The sequence below is a fragment of the Rhinolophus sinicus genome, linkage group LG01 (genome assembly GCF_036562045.2).
Source record: "Rhinolophus sinicus isolate RSC01 linkage group LG01, ASM3656204v1, whole genome shotgun sequence".
Taxonomy (NCBI): Eukaryota; Metazoa; Chordata; class Mammalia; order Chiroptera; family Rhinolophidae; genus Rhinolophus; species Rhinolophus sinicus.
In genome coordinates, this window is record NC_133751.1 from 189015051 (window position 1) to 189036921 (window position 21871).

At 33.0% G+C, this 21871-nt stretch overlaps 1 protein-coding gene across 3 annotated transcripts in view; it reads left to right on the top strand.

The window, feature by feature from the left end:
• The window catches only part of SPAG16 (sperm associated antigen 16), a 747944-nt gene that overhangs the window by 42344 nt on the left and 683729 nt on the right, over nucleotides 1-21871 (top strand). For all 3 annotated transcript variants that reach the window (XM_074312750.1, XM_074312767.1, XM_074312756.1), the window contains 2 exons: nucleotides 5768-5837; nucleotides 12765-12868. In XM_074312750.1, coding sequence (XP_074168851.1) covers nucleotides 5768-5837; nucleotides 12765-12868 — 174 coding nt within the window. The remainder of the gene's footprint in view (nucleotides 1-5767; nucleotides 5838-12764; nucleotides 12869-21871) is intronic.

Sequence of the window (21871 nt, forward strand, 5' to 3'; positions counted from 1 at the left end):
TTCCTACTTCTTATCCTGCATCGGGGCCAGCTCAGACACATCTCATTCTCCTTATCTTCCTGGTATCAAGCTCATCTTCCTGTCCTCCCTTCTCCAGAGAGGAATCCATTAGTGACCTGGCCATTCAGTCCCAAGCAACCACGTACACTTTGGCAACTCTGCCAGACCACTCAGACTGAGTTTCACTAGTCAATGATTCCCCGGTCTCCCAGGCATCTATACTGGTAAGTGTCTACATTCCTCTCCAGACTGTTGATTTCTACATCTGCAACCTGGCCAGCCCTGGATCTGCCACTCACATTTCTGTGATTAGGGTTGTTATCTTCCTGGAAAGGCCAGTAGTTCCCCTGTCTCTAATATGAGGGGGATTTCTGAGGTTAGATTCAAAGGTCATATAGAGAACATGTTTAGACCACATCCAGTCCTTGGGTTTCAGATTGCCCTCCCACTGGGTTAGTTAAAAGAGCCAAGGGTTGGGAGTGGTAGGTGTGTGTCCCAGCCGTGCCACACAGTAGCCATACGAGCATTCAGGTCACTTCACATACGTGTCTGCTTTCTCATCTATTAAACAGAGGTAAATACTTGCCTTATAATTGATATTTGTCTAAAATGAAAACATGTTTAAAAAATTAAAATCGCTCTCTCTGTGAGGAAGGGTTGAATTTTATACATTACCATTTAAATGTGCAAAGAACTGTATCTTTATTATCTGCAACTTATTTTGTCCCTGAACCCCTACTCCTGCTGAAGGCAAAAGAAAACATAATCTGCTATTAAAGGCTATTCAGATCTTTTTGTGTTGAAACAGTGTCTTTGAGTTTAACACAGGGCTTTTGAATGCTGTATTAACTGATTGTGTAGCTAAAATATAACTATCAGTGTTATTTTCTGCCATCAAATGGCATCGTCTTCTCATTCTTCCCCAGATGGTTCCTAGTACAAAGGGCACTGAGTGTATCCATGTGGCGTGCAGTCTACATGCTGTCCTCTGGGCCTTCAGGGTCTCGTGCAGTGTGACTGGTTTGGTCATATTCCTGTTATTGAAGTACATGATTCCGGTGGTTCCTTTGAGTATGAATCTAACATACTTTGCTAAATCCATGGCTTTTGCCACAGCATCTGTGAATCCTTAACATCTGTGGCCTCATTGTCCTCACTCTGGTTCTTTTTCTGGTCCAGTGTTTCAAATGTTAACATTTTAATGAACCGCCCCGCCCCTGAGACATGTTGAGACTTCTGATTTCTCTGTACTGCAAATACAAGCCGTAAGCAATTTGGAGACCACTTAAGGTCTACCTATGTAGACATGCCTCCTTCAGTCAAGTTTCAAACACCACCTGGAGGATGTTATGTTTTTTCCAGCACAGTGCAAAATATGAAGATCTCTTTAAGAGGCTGCAATTTTCCTAGACTATTCCCTGAAAAGTTAGGAGCAAGTATAGTCTATATTTGGAATATCCCAGAACGATATGGCTTTATGTGTCCTTTGCTCCCAACTAGCTTTACTTAGATTTTTAGTTTGAGAGGTGAACCAGCTCACTCATGTCTGATCACTTGCTTTTTCTCCTTCTCAGGCACAGAACCCTTTAGACTTCTTTGTGCTATTGGATGGGATATCTTCCTGTCCTCTTCTACATTATTGGTACCTCTATATCCCCATTTGTGCCAGACAGTCCTCATTTACACCTGTTGTCACAGGGTAATTATTAACAGCTTCCAGTTTTATCTGAAAAAAATTCAATTTGGAAAATGCTGATGTGGAAATTCTAAAGAGTTCATTTCTTGGTATCTAAAACAGGAGCAGTTAGGATTTAGAAATAGCTTTCCTCTTTCTCTATCAAATCTACTGTTCAGGATGGTAGATCCACTGTGATTTGAGAAAGTCAGATTTGAGTAGGAGATGCCATTTCTGCCACAATAGCTTTTACTACTGTGTTTCCCCGAAAATAAGACCTAGCTAGGCAATCAGCTCTAATGTGTCTTTTGGAGCAAAAATTAATATAAGACCGGGTATTATATTACACTATGTATTATATAAGACCCGGTCTTATAGTAAAATAAGACCGTGTCTTATGTTAATTTTTGCTCCAAAAGATGCATTAGAGCTGATTGTTTGGCTAGGTCTTATTTTCGGGGAAACACAGTATGGACAATGCTCATAGGGGGCATTTGGATGCTCTTTTAGATCTGTTTGGTTGTAAATGGAAACTAGATGTAGCAGCTGCCATTCTCAGGATGAATTCTGTATTGTACATGGTTCCTCACATGACCAGATTTTATTCAAGATCCAGAATTGGTACACATGATTGATGGAGCCTATGCAATATTGTTAGTATCCTAGTTACAAGAAAGGATGGTAATATCTGACACCTATAGTGTAAGATGGAAGACTCACAATTCACTAAACCCAATGTTCTGAGTGGCCAAAATGACTGTCAGTTATCCCTTATACCAGGGTAACCCCAGGATCAATTAGCGTATTCTCCAAATTAGGACAGAGAATATAGTCTCATTCTTATCTCTGTCTTTGGAGAACAAGCCAAGGTTATTGATTAATGCGCCAGACCTTTGTGGTGGGAACCCTTCATATAAAGAATGATTTATTACCAACCCAGTCTTTTTTTTCTTTTTTCACTTTTTTTCTTTCTGTTGGATTATTATTATCAGATATACCATGGATATACAGCCATGGATTAGCCTTTTAGCTTGAACCTATCAGGGTGTCATGAAGCTTTAGAATGAATTTATTGTGAAAATATTTTGAAATATAAGTGAAAAGATATTAACATACATGAAAAATTCTTCTATGATCCAACATGGAAGATGCCAATTTTTATGCTTCTTGTTTGATTATGTCTTTCATTGTTATGCTGATATAGTTATGCTCTGAGAATTCACTTCTAACCAAAGTTTTAGAATGTGAGTTTAGAGCATTAATAAATATCTTGTGTTTTGTATCTGGATTCCTAATCATCTCTTCCTTACAAACCTTATTTTAAAACATTGAGCTCATTTTGTTTTTCTTTAAACACATAGACCTTTCAAGTACCTTGCACGACATAAGGTTAGAATTTAGAATTTTAAAATGCTATTCAGTTTGTATATAAAAGAGTGAAAGTATACCGTGAGGTGACAGAAATCTAATAAATATGTGTTTTCAAAATTTTTTTTTTTTGTAGATAATAGTGTACCAACTTTTATATTTATTTAAATCTTATAGAAAAATCTATATTTTAATTATTTTTAGTTCTACAGATGTCCAAAATTCTGAATTAGAGCCCCATCTTTGAAAAAAGATAAAATGTAATTTATTTGTTAGTATGTATTAATGTATACTGAATTATATTCTATCTTTTTTGGATCCATGAGACTGTAATTCAGGAGATATTCTAAAACACACACACACACACACACACACACACACACACACACACACTACGTTTTCTAGTTCTGTCTGCTGAGAGAGCCTAGAAATAATTGCACCCCCATAACAATGAGCATATCCAGTGCTCAGATATTGGTTTCCCATACTGTTCTTTGATAGAAGGAAGTAAGGCTTTTTGCGGAAATGGCTGATTGTAGTCTGGGCAGGGAAAATACAAGATGAGCCTGGAGTCGTGGAGCATATTGTTGTGTGAGGAAGTTTGGAAATGTTCACAAAGTTGAAGGGAAAGGAGAGAGAGAGAAAGAAAAGAGGGAAAACCCAAGAAGAAAAAATGGGTTATGTCAAGGGACAGAGGAACTATTGTGGGCACTTATAGAGGTAGATGGACCAGTAACTAAATTTGGTTTGCATGTTGAGCATGATGACGCCATACATACACCCAGTGGGATAATATTTATTATGTGTTTGACTTCTCTGGGGAGAACAGCACATGCCTACTGTACGGGTTTGAAATGGCAGAGAGAGCAAGGAAAGGAGACTGGCTTGGGGTTTTATCGAGGTTCGGATTTGGGACCAGGGTGAGAGTTATCATGTGCAGGGACGGACTTGTGTGGTTTGAATCTTCCATCAGTGCCAAAGGAGAGAGCATCGTCATTCTTATTAGCTTGCCCAGATATGGGCACAAAGGGAAGTGGGTAGGGTAAGGCTTCAAAGCTGTTGGCAGTATAACATTAAAAAAATGGAGTGAGATTTATTTGTAGGAATCAGCCTGAAAGAGCTTCCCACTGGTCAAATTTGGAACAATTTGAGCCAGGAAATAAATAATGTAATATTGGATTATAACTCAAAATAAATCTATGCGTTCATAATGATTTATGTAAATAAATAGAGTTCATAATTTATTTATATAAATAAATAGATGAAAGAATAAAAGGGAAAAGAAAAATACCTTCTTCAAAGGAGAATCTCAAATGACATATGTAGATAAATTTTCCCTCAAGGATGTGGAGCTTAACACTTAAGCTGTTATGTGCTAGCTGCATATAATAACTTGTTTGAAAACTGTAGTGGAAATGTGGCGGGGGGTGGGAGTGGTGCGGGGAGGGAGTAACTCTACAGTGGAGCAACCTGGCAGATCCTCTTCAGGAAGATGATCAAAGTTAATGTCATCAACATTTCATCATGTTGATGACATGCATCCTTGATGTGATGGCTAATAATGGCACTTCTCCTTTGTGGTCCTCCTCCCCCAAACCCTTAACTCCAATCTAACCACGAGAAAACACCAAACAAACCCAAGTTCCTAGTCATTCTGCAAAATATTACCTGACCAGTACTCCTCAAGACATGATGGCTAAATGTAAGGTAGTGTCCTGGAACAGCGAAAGGGTATTAGGAAAACATTAATGAAATAAGAGTAAAATATGGACTTTAAAAAATAATGATGTATTGATATCAGTGCATTGTTTGTGACAAATGTATATGACAATGCATGATATAATGGGGGAATGGTGCAGGGTATGCAGGAACTCTGTACTATATTTGCAACTTATATGTAAATTTTACAGTATTCTAAATAAGAGGAGCATTTAAAAATTTTATAATCCATTAGGCATCCAAGAGTAGATACACATTTTTCTCTCTTTTTTTACCCAGGGATTTCATGAGCACTAATTTATAGGTTACAATTTATTATCTGCTATTTTCTGTTAAAGAAATCTTGCTACTCAGTGAAAGTAGAAAAATGTGTATATCTATATATAATTAAACAGACGGTCTTTTGCGTTGGCATAATCGTATACAATGAAGGATGAGAGAGCTTCTTAAAGTTGAATTTTTAATTTAAGTCTATTGTTCAGGAAATATAGGTAAATGGTATGCCATTGAATTAACAAATGTTCTTAATTATAATGTATGTTTAATAAAACAAGAAGTGCCTGTGTGTGGAAAATGAGCTAAGAGTTTTAGGAATAACAGCAGTTTCTTCATATTTTACTTCCCAAGTAATGCTTACCTCATCTTTTATGGACTTAAAGACGAATTAAGCTGTTGTGAAGCAATTTCAATAAAACAGAAACCTCTTTCAAAGTGGAGATCTGAATAATTATCGTTCAAAGTGTGCAATGAGTATTCTTGAGTCTGGAAACTGCTGGAAAAGAAATGTTCAGCTGCTTACCCATAATAGACACTTAATAATTGCTTGTGGAATTTAAACTTAAAATGGTATTTTTCTTTTGTTGCCATTCATGTTTAAAAAATTTAATTACACATGAATTAACCCATTGGAGATTAATATTTTTTATATTTTGCAATCAATATTTAAACACTGCATTTTAACCTCTTTTTAGAGCCATTTAATATCTCTTGGATTTTATTTTTTAGATTTCTAGAGTTCAAGCAACATTGATGTGTGCGGAATCAGGGTGTAGTAACTCAGTTCCTGAAATTAGAGGTAAGAGTAAAATGTGATAAGACTAATTTAGTATTGGTTTGTGATTTCTCAACCTTATCAGAGCTCAAAATTCTAGAGCTATTTAAAAGTGAATAAATAGTGTTGTAACTACTTCACAAATTAAAATGTTGATGAAAAGATCAAGAGTAAATATAGATATGATGTTGTACAGATTAATTTTAGAAAAAAATATGAGTAAACCATATGGGAGGACTTCTACTTCTGGCCATGATGGAGTACTTGGTACCAGACTAGCCTTCTCCCCATAAATAACTCTAAAACTGGACTGTATACTATATGAGGCAACTACTTGCAGATAGTGGAAAACAGCACAAGTCACAGAAGGCAAGTGACAGAAGGAAAATTTATAAGTTTGGCTCCATCATTACCATGGCTTTGTGCCTGGGGAATTTCCCAAACTAAGCTCCATGGAGGTGGAGGTCAAGAGAGCATGGCAGTCCTGCATAAATTGAAAGGGCAAATTGTCAAAGCAACTAGAATCCATAGAAAAGGGCACCAGATGAGGGGGTACTGCAGTGAGCAGTGGTCCTGCTTGTGAGGGACTTTACTGTGAGTCCTTAATTGATAGCTGGGCCACATATGCAAGAGTGGAATTTATCAAAGAGAGAAGATTCTACAGGACTAAGAGGAGACCAGGAATTCTAGAGGTCAAGCAGTGCTGGGAGACATAGGAGTTCTAGCCACACCTGGCTGGAGAGACCTCTTTAACACCTTGGTAACACCATGTTAACATTCAACATATTGTATCCACCGTATAAAACCAAAAACAAAGCTTACACAGAATTCCTAGAAAAAATAGTTTACAGTTAGAATCTTGCCAAGTTAGAGCACATGGGGAAATATTTAGGGCTTTCCATGGACCTACCCTAACAAAGCAAGTCTTGAAATTCAAGGTGATCATCAAAAAATTAAACTGCCTGCTGGAATAAAAATCTGTACCCTTCAGAGGGAGACAGTTGTCCAGAATCTTTATAATCTGTCATCCGTATTGTTCAGTATATAATTGAAAATGTGATCTACAATCAAGATGGAAAGCAATCAATGGAAACCTACACTGATATGGCTCAGTTGTTGGGTTTAGCAGATAAAAATGTTAAAGAGGCTATTTTGAATGTGGTAAAGGACTTAAAGGGAAATATGACATCAGTAAGTGAAAAGATAGGAAATCTTGGCAGGTAAATTGAAACAAAAAGGATATACAAATTCTAGTAGTGAAAAATACAATAAAATGAAAATTTTATATTTCAGAACAGATTGGAGATGACAAAAGTGTCAGTGAATTTTAAGAGATCAATAAAAATAATCTATTCTACATAAGAAATAGAAAAAAATGGAAGGACAATTTGCAGACTTAACATATGTGTAATAAGAATCCCAAAGGAGAAAAGAAGGAGAATGGGGCATAAAAATATTTAAACAAAAGATGACCTAAAATTTCCCAAGCTTGATGAAAAGCATTAACTTACACATCCAAAAAAAAAAAAAAGCAACTAACTATAAACATAAAGAAAATCATATCTGGATATATTCAAACTGCTGAAAATATAAGTGAGAAAATCTTGAAAGCAGCCGAGAGAGAAAATATTACATACAGGGGAACAATAATACAAATAAAGGCTGATTGCCCATCAGAAATAATGAAAGCTAGAAAATGAAATTAAATCTTTATAATGCAGGCAAATTTTACTTCAGAATTTTATATTCAATAAAAATATCCTTCAAAAACTAATGTGAAATGCAGACATTTTAATGTAAATGAAAGCTGAGAGATTTTGTTGGAGGCCATTTTGAAGTACAGGAAATACTGAAGGATTTTCTTTGGGCTGAAAGAAAAGTATGCCAGAAGGAAAGTCAGAATTACAGAATTGAGTACAGAGATTTAGAAATGTTAAATTCCAGTTAATATAAAGATAATGTTTGTCTCTTATTAATTTCCTTAAAAGAAAACTGACTTTGAAAATTAGGTAATGTTTATGAGGTATGTAAAAGATAAAATAATTTTTGGTTGGTGCAAATGTTCTGTATCTTGATTTTGGTGGTGGTTATATGCTACTCATCTTTGTCAAAACTTCCCCAACTTTACACTGGAAATGTATGCATTTTATTGTATGTAAGTTATACCTCAATAAAGTTGATTTAAAAAAGAATGATCAACTCCAAAATACAGAAAGCCTACAAAATGGTGAATTTTCTTAATAAACATAACATCCTGTTATTTCCAGATAACGATTCATTGTGTTCTCTTGTTAATTAAGGCTTAAAAGAAATATGTAGCATTCTTATATTTGAATTTGTTTTCTTAACCTTGATTCAGTAGTTCCTTTGCTAACATTTTATGTTAAAGAACTCTCAGTTAAGCTCAGTAATGCCTAAAGAGACTATGCGCAGGGATCTTTAATGCAGTCATATCTATAGTAACAATACAAGCAATCTTAATCTTTAACCACAAGTGAATGATTAAATGTAGTTGATCATGTAGTACTAGACAGTCTTTAAAAATCATGCGTAAGAAATGCTCATGTTATGATGTTACCTTAGTATAATGTTAAGAAATAAAAACATTTATACAGTATAAAGGCAGGTCTGTTAAATATATGTAAAAAAAAAAGATTGGAGGATGCACAATAAAATGGTTACACAATTTTCTTTGATGTGATTGTTTTCTACATTTTTTTGCTTACTGCATTTGAATATGTATGTCTCTTTACATCAGAAAATTGTTTGATATGTAGATAACTTAAGACTATAATCAGATATAAATATGAAAGGATAGTATGAAATTATCATAATCTTAGGAACTCTAGCTTCCCAAATGACTAAAGATTGTGTAAAAGAATATAGAAAAGGCTTAAAGGTTGAAGAACTTTGTGCATTGGTTTGATGCTTGCATCAGTTAACCTCTAATGCTACGTTCTAGTCTCATAGTTTGTGATTTAATGTTTATCCTTGACATCTCTATTAAAATAAACTGATGGTTTACAGGTAACTCTTTTATGGAATTATCTCCTGGTATTTAATATAATTAAAAAATGAACACATGGCGTGTTTTTCTAGACTTACATTTATAAGTTACTTTGAAGATGAAGTTTGTAATGATATTTTGATTGGTGGGACTTGCAGTACTTTGTCCTGAGCTTCTGGATTCAGCTTTTGGCTGATGTGATCTCAGCATCTGTAATCACTCTGATTGCTTGATTAACTTGGAACCTTACTTAGCCAGCAGGGATTGTAATTTAAAAAGAAGTTGGCTTTATTGGTTAAATGGTTGTTCTTCCTAAAGTCTGCTGTCCTTCATCATAGTTTTCATATATTTAATACCCTCCCTATACATTTGCTCATTTTAGGAAAATTTTAGTTTAATTTTAAAAATCTTTTACCTATCTATTTGTCTTTCTGTCATCCATCTATCCATCCATCCATTTATTTTGCACAGAGGTTAGTATGGCCGTAGTGATTCTTCAGATTAAAATCTTATTCAGTCTGTAGTTAGGGAACAATGAATTGATTGTCATTTACTCTGAACTTTGGGGAAAAGACAAATTAATAGTTATTTAATTCGTACTTAGGGAATAAGACAAATATTCTTTGATAGCTCTACTCATTTGGAGTAGAGCTATCAAAGAATTTTAAACATACCATATTTTTAAACTTATCAAAGTGGCATGCTAATTTTAAAATTATAAAATATATTTAAAATGTATACATAATTAATACCACACAGAGAAAATATTAATCCTTTAGCACTCAACTTTCTCAACTGAAATGGGTTTTTAATTCTGTATTTATTCTTGTATGGTATGTAGAATTATAGAAAAATTCCTAGGAGAAACTATGAAATAGTGAATTATTATTGACTATATAGTTGAACTGACAATTTTGTATTATGTTTTTCTTTCTTGTTATGAAAAATAATGTGTGTCAAATGTTTATTAGAAACTATACAGAAAGCCCGTCAGTATTACATATTATGAGGTAACACTGTTTTTTTGTGTGCAAATTACTTAATTTCAAAAAGTTTATGAATATGTTGGTTTTGATTATTATATTCACATTAGTTATCATTATATTACTTTGGTTTCCTATAAGGTTGCAATTTGAGTGCAATGATGCCTATTTACAAAGCACGTTATAAAGATACGTATAATTATCTTTTAATATATAATAGCTTATAATTTATGAGAGGAGATTATAGATTCAAGGTGAACAGCTAGAAATTGGAAATGTTAGATGAGGAGGAAAACAGTGAAAGCTAGCTTTAGAGCTTGCCAGATGAAATAAATGTCCTGTGTAGGAGAGCAATATATTCTTAAGGTTTTTAGTTTAATTAACTGCTGCTTTTAAGTTAAGTATTTTGTTGCTGCTCAAAATTGCATTAATAGGTGCCAGTTTTTTATGACTACATGGAGTATATGGTCTTGTTTAGCAAGAGATACTGTCATTTCACAAATAGGGTCTTCCCCTTCACCTCCATTACCTTTTTCTGAATTCCAGTTAGATGTGTGCATAATCTCATTTTAGCTTACAGTGTCCTCATCTCTTAGATATTTCCTATTTATATCTCTAGGCTAAATTATGGATAATTTCTTCAAAACCATTTTTTTTCCCATAAAATTATTCTCTCTTCAGCTGTGTTTAATACATAAGGAAGTTAGGGACTGGCACAGTATAGGTACTTAAGTATTTATTTGAAACGAACACATTCATGCCTTTCTGACATTTGACCAGGGCCTTGAACCGTGTTCAGTTAACATTGGTTGGATGTGTGCATACATGAAGGAATGGCTGAATAGGTGAAATTTAGCACTGGAGGTACAATAAATAAAACTGCTATAGGTGAAAATGTGTTTGTTCACTTGCTGCTTGCTTTATTTCTCTTAAGGAATTGTACCTTCCTTAAAATGTTGCTTCTGCCCAAGTAACATATGGGAAACTGGATAGCAATACTTAGTACTACAGGCCTTGTCACTAATAAGCATTAGATGATAAACTTGAAGATGGTGTGGTAGAGACGTGGACTTAGTTACTATTTAATAAACATTAAAAAGTGCTATATGAAATTTGAGATTTACATGCACTTAACCATCAATGTGACATACTTGTAGACTTCAATGTCTGAGCCTCATTTATTGTATAAATCTTTGTGTAACTGATGTTTATCTGATGAAGAATGGAAATCATGGTTATTCTTGGTACATTGAGAAATAATTGAGAAGCCTTATTTCTCTGCCAATTCCACATACATTCTACAATGTTTATTCTCATGTTTTTGGTTCCAAATGTTGATTTTTTTTCCCTAAATATTATTAGTGTAAATTATTATAGCTTCATTTGGTATGTGGAACAACTATATATGAGTATAATCACAAACCAAACCCTTTTTGGTTTTCAACTTTGTTTTTGACCTTACCATTTTTGTTTACTTGTTCCTTACTCTTTATTTTATTTCTCTTATGAAGTGGTGCTTAGTCAGATAGTTTTGCATACTATCTGAGATTTGCTTTTATTCCTAGAGTTATCTGCTGGAATTCTGGGTGTTTTGTTTTTTTGTTTTTGTTTTTTCTTCCTTGTAGATGTTACTATACAAATTCTCCTCATATGTAAAAGGGAACAAAAGGTAGTGACCTTCATGGGATGGATTATTGACAGGATTTCATAAAATAATAAGTGTAAATTGTTTATACTTGTGGCTGTTATATAGTACAAGGTCAATGAGGCATAAAGGCTAATTATTATTTTAAATTATTATCATTATTGGGTTGTACCCTTTTGTCACTGAAGAAGAAAATACAATAAAAGAGAATTTGAAGTGAAAAAATTTCCTTAATCTAAACGAGCTGTAATTGTTACCTTTCCCCCACACTTTGACTTCTCAGACGTTGTGGGGCTCTTAACTTACAGCACCATTGAGGGAGGACAGGCAGTCTGGAAACCCAAGTGTTTGACGTCTTTCAAGTACTTTTATGTAGCCCTAAGTTATGCAACATTTTGTTTTTGTGTTACTGTGAGGATTTTTCTCTTTTGTCTGGAAAAGGTAATAAATAAGAAGAATTAATGGGCTCCAAGAAGAAATTAAATGCTGGCCATGTGTCTCCTCAACTTTATAACTTCAGGATTGTTTGAGAGCCTTCACATTGAAACAATCCCAATACTTTTGCATTTATCTTCTTTTCCCTATTACAAATCTGGATTTATAATTTAGAACATTAAGTTATTGAATTTAGGCATTAGTGATTATAACCTTATTAATTATTTGAAGTTAGCTTGCTGTTTAGAAATATGGGGGGAAATTATGTGTATTTCAACATGTATATGTATATGGAAAGATAGGAAAAATATAGAGATTTTCCCATTACTTTTATTTTTCCTTCAGATGATTCCATTGGGACTGCTCTTTATGTCCAGAAGAGTTTGGAGACCAATGTTAAATCTATATCAGAATATAACCGTGTATTTTCCTTTCTGTTTTTCTCAACAGTGAGAAGCATAGAGAATAATACTTTTTAAAATAACATTCTTTTAAAAATCATTTATTATCCGGTTCCACTTGGGAAATTTTATTGCTTACCATTCTCTCCTTTGACCCTCTTCGACTTTGTTTATAAACACACGAAACCTCATGATAACAGGAATTTGGGTATAATGTAATTGGAGATTGACTCTTATGCTTTCTAACTGGCTCATCATACCATTTCACTAACCTTGCAGTAATGCTACCTTACATTTTTTGGAAATGAATTTGAGACTTTTTTTTTTTTTTAATTTGAGACTTTTCTTACAACATTTTGGTATGAATTTAATATTATTAGTTTAAAAATAAAGGTATCATGATTTTGACTTTCATATTTTTGGTTATATTTCTTACAGACAAACAGTATAAATATTAAGAATAAATGTATTATCTTGTAGCTATTCCTAGTCGTGAAAAGAAAAATGCACCAGGTCCTACTCAGAATGATCTTCATGAAACCAGGGAACAAGACAAGTATAAAACAAAGATGAAAAATAAAACGGTATGATATTTTATTTGTTTCCATTAATTCATATTTAACTCTCAGATCTTCAGATCCATGGACTGATGGGGTATCATTATTTTACTGGAAAAGGAATTTAGAGGTTATATACTCTAAGCCCTTTGTTTTATAGATGGAAAGTGGTTGCCCACAAATGTTACTTAACTAGTTAATTGAGGGACACAAACTGTTTAGTAGCCAAGATAGCTCAATGAATCACATTTCTGCTTAAAATCACTTCTGTCCAAAAGAAGTAACTCCCAGATTATCTTTTATTTCTTATCTCACAGTATAACTTCAGACTTTTCTTGTCTTATTTAAAATTAGAATGGAAAAAAATCATGTCCCATTTTAGAATTTCCTTATATCTGAGTGCCTTTGCTTTGTAATCAGGCTGATAGTTAAAATCTTCTGTAATGATTAAAGAAAAATTGTATTAAAATATCCTGTCAGACAAAGAGATCAAAAATGAGGAAGGAAGAAAATTGCATAAAACCTGTGAGGGATTTTAGTTTCTTGTTATGAAAATTACATAAATGTCTAATTGAGGTAGTTAATTTTTTCATAAAGTAGTTGTTACCTTTGAGTTCCAAAATCTCTCTCATTCATTTAAATATGAACACATTTTCAATTATAATAGCTTTTTTTAGTGGTAGTAGTCCTATAAGAACAATAGATTTTTATGAATTCATATATTATAGTAAATCATTTATTTAACTAATATCAATAACATTTTTCCCTCAAAGGTATGCATTGGAATTTAGTATTGTATATAATATTTTAATAAAATATAGACTGATACTTTTAGGTGATACTAAGGCTTGGTAATCACTTTTTTGTGATACTTAGATTAGTATTTTACTTCCTCTTTTTATCATTTATTTATGGATTGATGGTATTTATGGTAGGTCCTCTTTTCTAGTCAGTCTGCCTCCAGGTTCACCCCTGGCCAACAACCCCCTATTCCCCCCTGCCCACATCAGGATGGACCTCCCCATTTTCCGCCAGAAAGCTTTTCCATTCCTCCACCTGCCTTTAATTTGCATCTTGGCCAGTGGTGGTAAATGACTGTTACTGTCAATAAAAAGTGCTTGTTTTTATTGGGTAATCTTTGTGTATATCCACAGAGGTTATTAGTTATTAGAGGGGGCAAATAAAGCACTCAGACAATAAAAAAATAGCAGAGTTAAGGATTTTGGGTGTCATGATGGTGATGGTCATCAGGCACATTTTCATCTTCTAATGTCAGGCATTCTCTTTTAAGTAGTAAGTCATACTTAGAAATGATTTCTTGATTCATTCACTAACTGCTTATGTTTTGGAAGACTACAGTAGTAATGCAGTGTTGACTTTTTAATATGACGAAAAGCTACTAAAATATAGGACCATACATTACATATTTATGCACAGTATATTCTTTTTTGATGGTATACTAAAATATTTAATATAATATCTACAACATGATAGAAAAATTCAGCCTTACAAAAGAGCTAAAGTGAAGAATAAAGTGAATTCTTTCTCCCTTCACTGAATAACCAACCATTTTTACTAATATTTTCTTTTCTTTATTTTTTTTCTTTTTGTGCAAGTTTGTAGCCTTTGATCAACATCTCCCCAAATCCCCCACTCACCTGCTGTCCCCAGTAACCACCATTTTCCTCTCTGTTTCTGAAAGTTTGGCTTTTTAGATTTCACATGTAAGTGATCATGAGGTATTCATCTTTCTCTGATTTAACCTCACTTAGCATAATTCCCTAAAGGCCCATCTGTGTTGTCACAAAGAGCAGGATGTCCTGCTGTTTCTCTTGGCTGAATAATATTCCATTCCATTGTGTGTTTATGTGTGTGTGTGTGTGTGTGTGTGTGTATGTGTATGTGTGTGTATGTGTGTGCCACATCTTGTTTATGAATTCATCCACTGACACATAGGTTGTTTCCATATCTTGGATATTGTGAATACTGTTGCAGTGAACATCTCTTTGAGATGCTGTTTTCATTTCTTTTGGAAATAGATCTAAAAGTAGGATTGTTGGATCACATAGTAGCCCTATTTTTAAGTTTTCAAAGGACTTCCATACTGTTTTCCATAGCAGCTGCACAAATTTACATTCCCACTAACAGTGTACAAGGATTCCCTTTTCTCCACTTCCTCACCAGTGTTGTTATCTCTTGTCTTCTTGATCACAGCCATTCCAACAGGTGTTAGGTGATACCATATTGTGGTTTTGATTTGCATTCCCCTGATACTTATCCACCCCTGATACTTGAGCATTATTTTTTCATGTACCCGCTGGCCATTTATAGTCTTTTTTGGAGAAATGTCTACTCAATTCCTCTGCCCTTATTTGAATAAGAGTTTTTTTAATTTGTTATTGAGCTGTGTGAGGTATATGAGTGTGTGTGTGTGTGTGTGTGTGTGTGTGTGCTGTGTATCTATATATCTATATCTATCTATCTATCTATCTATCTATCTATCTATCTATCTATCTATCTATCTATCTATCTATCTGGTGTTTTCCTGAAAGACGGTATATAATATTAATATATATATATCAAACCATATATCTGTATATTTCTCCCTTATCAGAAATATGGTTTGCAAGTATTTTCTCCCATTCTGTAGGTGGCCTTTAATTTTGTTGATTCTTTTGCTGTGCAGAAGGTTTTTAGTTTGATGTAGTCCCACTTGTTGACTTTTAATTTTGTTGCTTGTACTTTTGGTGTCATATCAAAAAAATTTGATAAGACCAATGTTATGGAGCTTATTCCCTATGTTTTCTCTAGAAGTTTTATAGTTTCAGGTCTTATGGTTAAACCTTTCATCTATTTCAAATTATTATCTGTGGATGGTATAAGTTAGGGGTCCAATTTTATTTTCTTACATGTTGTTGTCCAGTTTTCCAAACAACATTTATTGAAGTATTCCTGGCTCTCCTGTCAAATATCTGTTGACTGTATGTATGGCAGTTTATTTCTGTGCTCTCTGTTCTGTTCCATTTGTCAATGTGTCTATTTTTATGTCAGTATCAGATTGTTTTGATTTCTATAGCTTTGCAGTATAGTTTGAAATCAGGAGTGTGATGTCTCCAGCTTTGCTCTTCTTTCTTGGGATTGCTTTGGCTATTTGGATTGTTCTGTGCATTTATATAAATTGTAGGATTTTTTTGTTCTTTTTCTGTGAAAAGTGCCATTGTAATTTTGATAGAGATTGCATTGAATCTATATACTGTGTTATGTAAGATTTCATAGGGTGAGAGACTGACAATTCCATCATTACATTAAGTGTTTATTAACGGAACTTATTTTATATATGAGATACATCTCCAATGGCTAGAAGATGACATGGATATTCTCCGTGCTGTGTGCCATGTGCAAAAGGATTATATAGGACAAGGCAGGATGAAGGGTACTGGGACATGATGTACCCCAGATAAAAGGAAAATGCTCTACATGCTTGCCCAGGATAGGGCAACATCCTGTTCCAGGAACCAGCACAGACCACACTGTGGGACCCCGCACTAGGGGAGGGGTCAATCAGACAGTCTCTGAGGGGATTTTAGGGAGCAATTACTATTCTGGCCATGAGCTAGCTGTCAGGTCCAGCAGTGGTCAGGCAGTGGTTATGTCATGGAACCGTCTGTCCTCCTCAGATGGCTTTTTGTAGTATGGACATTTTAACAATATTATTCTTCTGATTGATGAACATGGGTTATCTTTCCATTTGTGTCTTCTTCAATTTCTTTCATCAGTGTCTTATAGGTTTCATTTGTACAGATCTCTCACTTCTTGGTCAAATTTATTTCTAAGTATCTTATTGTTTTTGATGCTATTGTAAATGGGATTGCTTATTTCTTTTTCAGACATATCATCGTTAGTGTATAGAAACACAACTGATTTCTGTATGTTGATTTTATATCCTTTAACTTTATCGAATTTATTAAGTTCCAATAGTTTTTTATTAGCAGCCTCCTAAACAGTCCCACTCTGTGCGACATTGAATATGTCTTCCTGAAACATTCCTCTATAAACTGGTCTTCTTTAGACAACTGTGTATCTTTCCTTCTCAAGCCAGTTAGGTATCTGGCTTCCTTATACTCTGTATTAATTCCTTTATATATTTCTATAATATGATAAAATCCCTTCTATAAGGTTGAGTTAATATGAGATTATAATTTAATTTTTATGTTTTAAACTGTTTTCTCTTGAATTAAGGAAACAATTTCTGTGAACACTGGGAAAGCAGTTTTCTGTCTTTAACTGATCCAACAGGATACTAAAATAGTTAATGGGTTAGTTTTTGTAAAGATAATAACTATATATTATAACAATTTCCTTCTACCTGTGAAAGATATTTTCCTCTAAAGGAACTAAGAGCTATTACACAATTAACTGGATACTTTTTATAATCGCATTAGTCACAGTTAGGAGAAAGAAATTACTACTTTATTGAGACTTTGAATGGTGATTATACACATGAAGCTTTCAGTGTACCAGTATATTAAAGACAAGCAGAATGGAAGAATTCCATATAGATTTGAATAGTTTTAAAAGATAATATTTATGTGTAGAATTTATTTTTCAATGCACAGAGGGGAAAAGAATAATATGGCATCCACTGTAGTTCAAAATCTGCTGCTTTAATGACTCCTTGAGGAGTTAATTTTGGAGCTTACAAGTGCAATTTTTATACATTCCTATTTTCATGTATTAAAAATCTGCCACTTACCTTGTGTTCTGACCTACGTACTAAGTGATTATGCGGGAAAAGTGAAAAAACACCACCATTGAAAGTATTTTAAGAAAGTGGAGAGAAAATTAAGAAAGATAAAGGATTGCAAATTTATGCCTTCCATCTTTTTACTGCCTGATCTAAATCTTAATCTCTTATGAGTTGGAGTATATATATGCTCTTTTAAATTAGAAATAATTCTATCTAGATTAGTATTATGCTTTTACGTGTAAACAGATTTATGTTTCTGCTAGAAACTATGTTTTAAAGTATTGTAAAGATATTATCAAGAAGACACAGATATTTCTTCTCCAAATGGATAGCAACAGAGGACATGTTGGGAAAGACATATACTTTTTAAAAAAATTTCAACATTCACTGTATTTTGTGATCACACCTTATATACAATAAAATCTTCAAAAAAGTTTGTAACTTAAATATTCAAAGGTTGTTAAAGGATAGAATAAACTGGCAGATACATGTTATATTTTGGGAAATATTCGTATTATTTTCATACTTAAATAAACATTTTTAAATCTTCATAAAGGAACAATTAAAAAGCCTATGCATGTTAAAAATTTAAGATTGTTTACCCAGGCAACAGTTGATTTAGCAACAGTTTTTCTGTTTATTTTAATAAAAAAACTTTAGCTAAACTTTAGATGGTCCCCTTAAAAATAGCTTTCAATTGAAATTAATAATTTAGATTACACTTTTAAAATCATTTTGTTATACGTTTATTAATCAATGATACATGTTAAATAAGAAAGGCCTTTCAAAACTTAGTTTATGCTACCAATATAGCTATAAAGATAACTGCTTTCTCATTAAGCTGTTGAATGAGTTTTCATATGTTTTTCCATTTATTTTAACTTCTTTTTGGTCTTTAGAAATTTTACATACATGTCTTTTGTTAATTGAATAAAGGAATATTATTTTTTTAGCCTTAATGTAGAGCTTTCATAACTTATCCTTGCATAAATTAACTATTACAATCCTTTTCTTTCAGCATAGCATTATTAATGTACTGTAGCTTGTACTTTGGCAGAAGCTGTTTTAGAGTATGAATTATTTTGAAGTCTAATCTGTGTTTGAAACCCAAGTCTACCACTTATTACTTGTACAAACCTTTAATTACTTAACTTCTATACTTTCATCTTTTTAACTGGGAAGAATAATGTGTATGCACAAAGGGTTTTTGTAACGATTCAATTAAATAATATATTTAATATATTTAGCATAGTACCTATTTAGAATTCATACTTGCTAAATGATAGTGTTTCTGTGGAAGGATTATTTACGAGAAGAGAAATAATACTTACTAATACTATTTCATTCTTTTGTGTGAAATATGATATAGGTAACACTGAGTTGAAGTCTGTTAAAGACTTCTAAATTCATTCCTTTTAACCATTTTTTGTCATTTCATTATCAGTAGCTTGAATGATTAGGCCATGACTTTCTATCGTTGTAGGTATAGTTTCCCTAATTCAGATTATTTATAAGCAGAGATATGGAAATTAGAGCATTATGGTGGCTAATTCTGATATTCTAATGTTCATAAAAATTGTACACAGCTCTCAACTTCTTTAGGGGCTATTGTGTATTTTGATTCACTAAATAAAAAAGTAGAATCTTATCTAATACTTTTGTTATGACATCTGCCAGTGATGATACGGTGCGTATCATCACGATGTATTATGTATTATGACACACTGTTCATGATGGTGATGCACTTCAAGGTCAATTAAATGCTCTTACATGCTGATCCCTGCATTTAATACAGCTAGTTCAGTTGCATTTTGTACAGTAGTCTTCAGTATTGCTATGTAGTTATTATTATTTTTTGCATAAAGTGTCACTGTGATTCTGGCATGAACCCAGGATCTGGTTGACATTTTGCCAGTAATTGTGAATATTGAAGTAGGATGTTAAATCATTCTATTTATCAGACATAAAGCTGCTAAAAAGGAAATTAGTTTTGCATTTTTTAGTGTTTAGAAATATGGAAGGTATTAAAAAGTCTATCACCATGTGCAAATGGGAATTTTAATGCCTGTAATTTGATAATAATGTTGAATATCTTCAACAGTTGAAATAATTCATTAAAAATCCCTGAAGAAATATATTAATCAAAATATGTATTCTTAAAATCCTGCCATGTTAAATGCGTAAGGATTAAGCCAACTTGTTTATAATTCTGTTCTTAGTAGAAAATTAAATAAATAGAAATACTTACATTATTACACTATATTCTTGTTTACATAAAAAAGAAGTAAATATGAATTAAAATAAAACAATTAAGGAATACTAATTATACTCAGGTGTTTACTATTTATTTTGAATTGTGCATAAGCATGGATCATTTAGAAAATATAAAAATGTAATTACAATTGAAAAAATGTTCAGAATTTTACCTTTAGTCAGTATCAATATCTAAATTATCTGTATTTCAGAATAACACTTTATAAAATATTATGAATTTGTGGATTAAATATACAACAATTTAAAAAGTAATATATTATTTAAATGTATTATGTGTATATTTGAATAAAATATATATAATATAAATTAATCATATATATTTAAATAACTGTAAATAACATAAATGTAAGTTATACACAATGTACATAGTCTTCTATAGTTTGATTTTTTCATTTGGTGTTTTGTTTCTGAGATTCTTCCATGTTGCTGTTTGTGGTTATAGTTTGTTTCAAAATATTTACTTTCCTATTCTTTTATTAATACATGCTCAGGTTGTTTCCAAAGTCTTGATCTAATAAACAATTCTGCCATGAATATTCTTGTACGTCTCCAGGTGCACATCTGAAAGAATTTCTGTAGGATACTAATCTAGGAGTTGAATTGCTGGGTCATTGGGTATGAGGGTTATACTAGACAGTGTCATATTTCCAAATTAGCTGAATGTGTTTACAAACCCACACAGAGATTCCATTACTCTACATTTTTTCCAGTACTTGGTATTATCAGGGCTTTTTTATTTTTTTTATTTTTGCCAACCTAATGAGTGAAATATGTTACCTATTGGGTCTTAATTTTCATTTTTCTGATTAATAATTACATTGAATGTGTTCTCCTTTGTTTATAGGCAATTCATATATTAATACCTATGAAATGTCAGTTTATAAATTTGGCCCGTATTTTTCATTAGTTTGTTGATCTTTTATATGCAATGTATCTTAGATACTAATTTTGTGAATGTAGATATCTTGTTACTTATGCTGACTTATATTTTTTCTGGTCTCTTTTAATGAATAGAAGTTCTTCATTTTTATATAAGGAACTCATAAACTCAACAACAACAACAAAAAACAAACAGTCTAATTAAAAAATGGGCAGAAGACCTGAAAAGACATTTCTCCAAATAGGACATACAAATGGCCAATAGACATATGAAAAAGTGCTCAACATCACTAATCATCAGAGAAATGCAAATAAAAACCACAGTGAGATACCACCTTACACCAGTTAGAATGGCTATCATCAGTAAGACAAATAGTAACAAGTGTTGGAGAGGCTGTGGAGAAAAAGGAGCCCTCATATACTGTTGTTGGGAATGCAGACTGGTGCAGCCGCTATGGAAGGCAGTGTAGAGGTTCCTCAGAAAATTACGAATAGAATTACCATATGACCCAGCAATCTCTCTCCTGGGTATCTACCCAAAAAATCTGAAAACATTTATCCATAAAGACACGTGTGCTCCAATGTTCATTGCAGCTTTATTTACGGTGGCCAGGACATGGAAACAACCAAAGTACCCTTCGGTAGATGAATGGATAAAGAAGTTGTGGTATATATACACTATTCTGCCATAAGAAAAGATGAAATAGTACCATTTGCGACCACATGGATAGATCTTGAGACTATAATGCTAAGCGAAATAAGTCAGACAGATAAAGTAGAGAACCATATGATTTCACTGATATGTGGTATATAAAACTGAAAGCAACAAAAGAACAAGACAAACAAACAAATGAAGAAACAAAAACTCATAGGCACAGACAATAGTTTAGTTGTTACCAGAGGGTAAGGGGGGAGGGAGATGGTAGATGAGGGTAAAGAGGGTCAAATATATGGTGATGGAAGGAGAACTGACTCTGGGTGGTGAACACACAATGTGATATATAGTATTACAGAATTGCACACCTGAAATCTATGTAATTTTACTAACAATTGTCACCCCAAAAGAAAGAAATAAAGAAACTGCTTTAAACATCTAAAAGAAAAAAAAAAAGAAACTTCATTTTGTCATG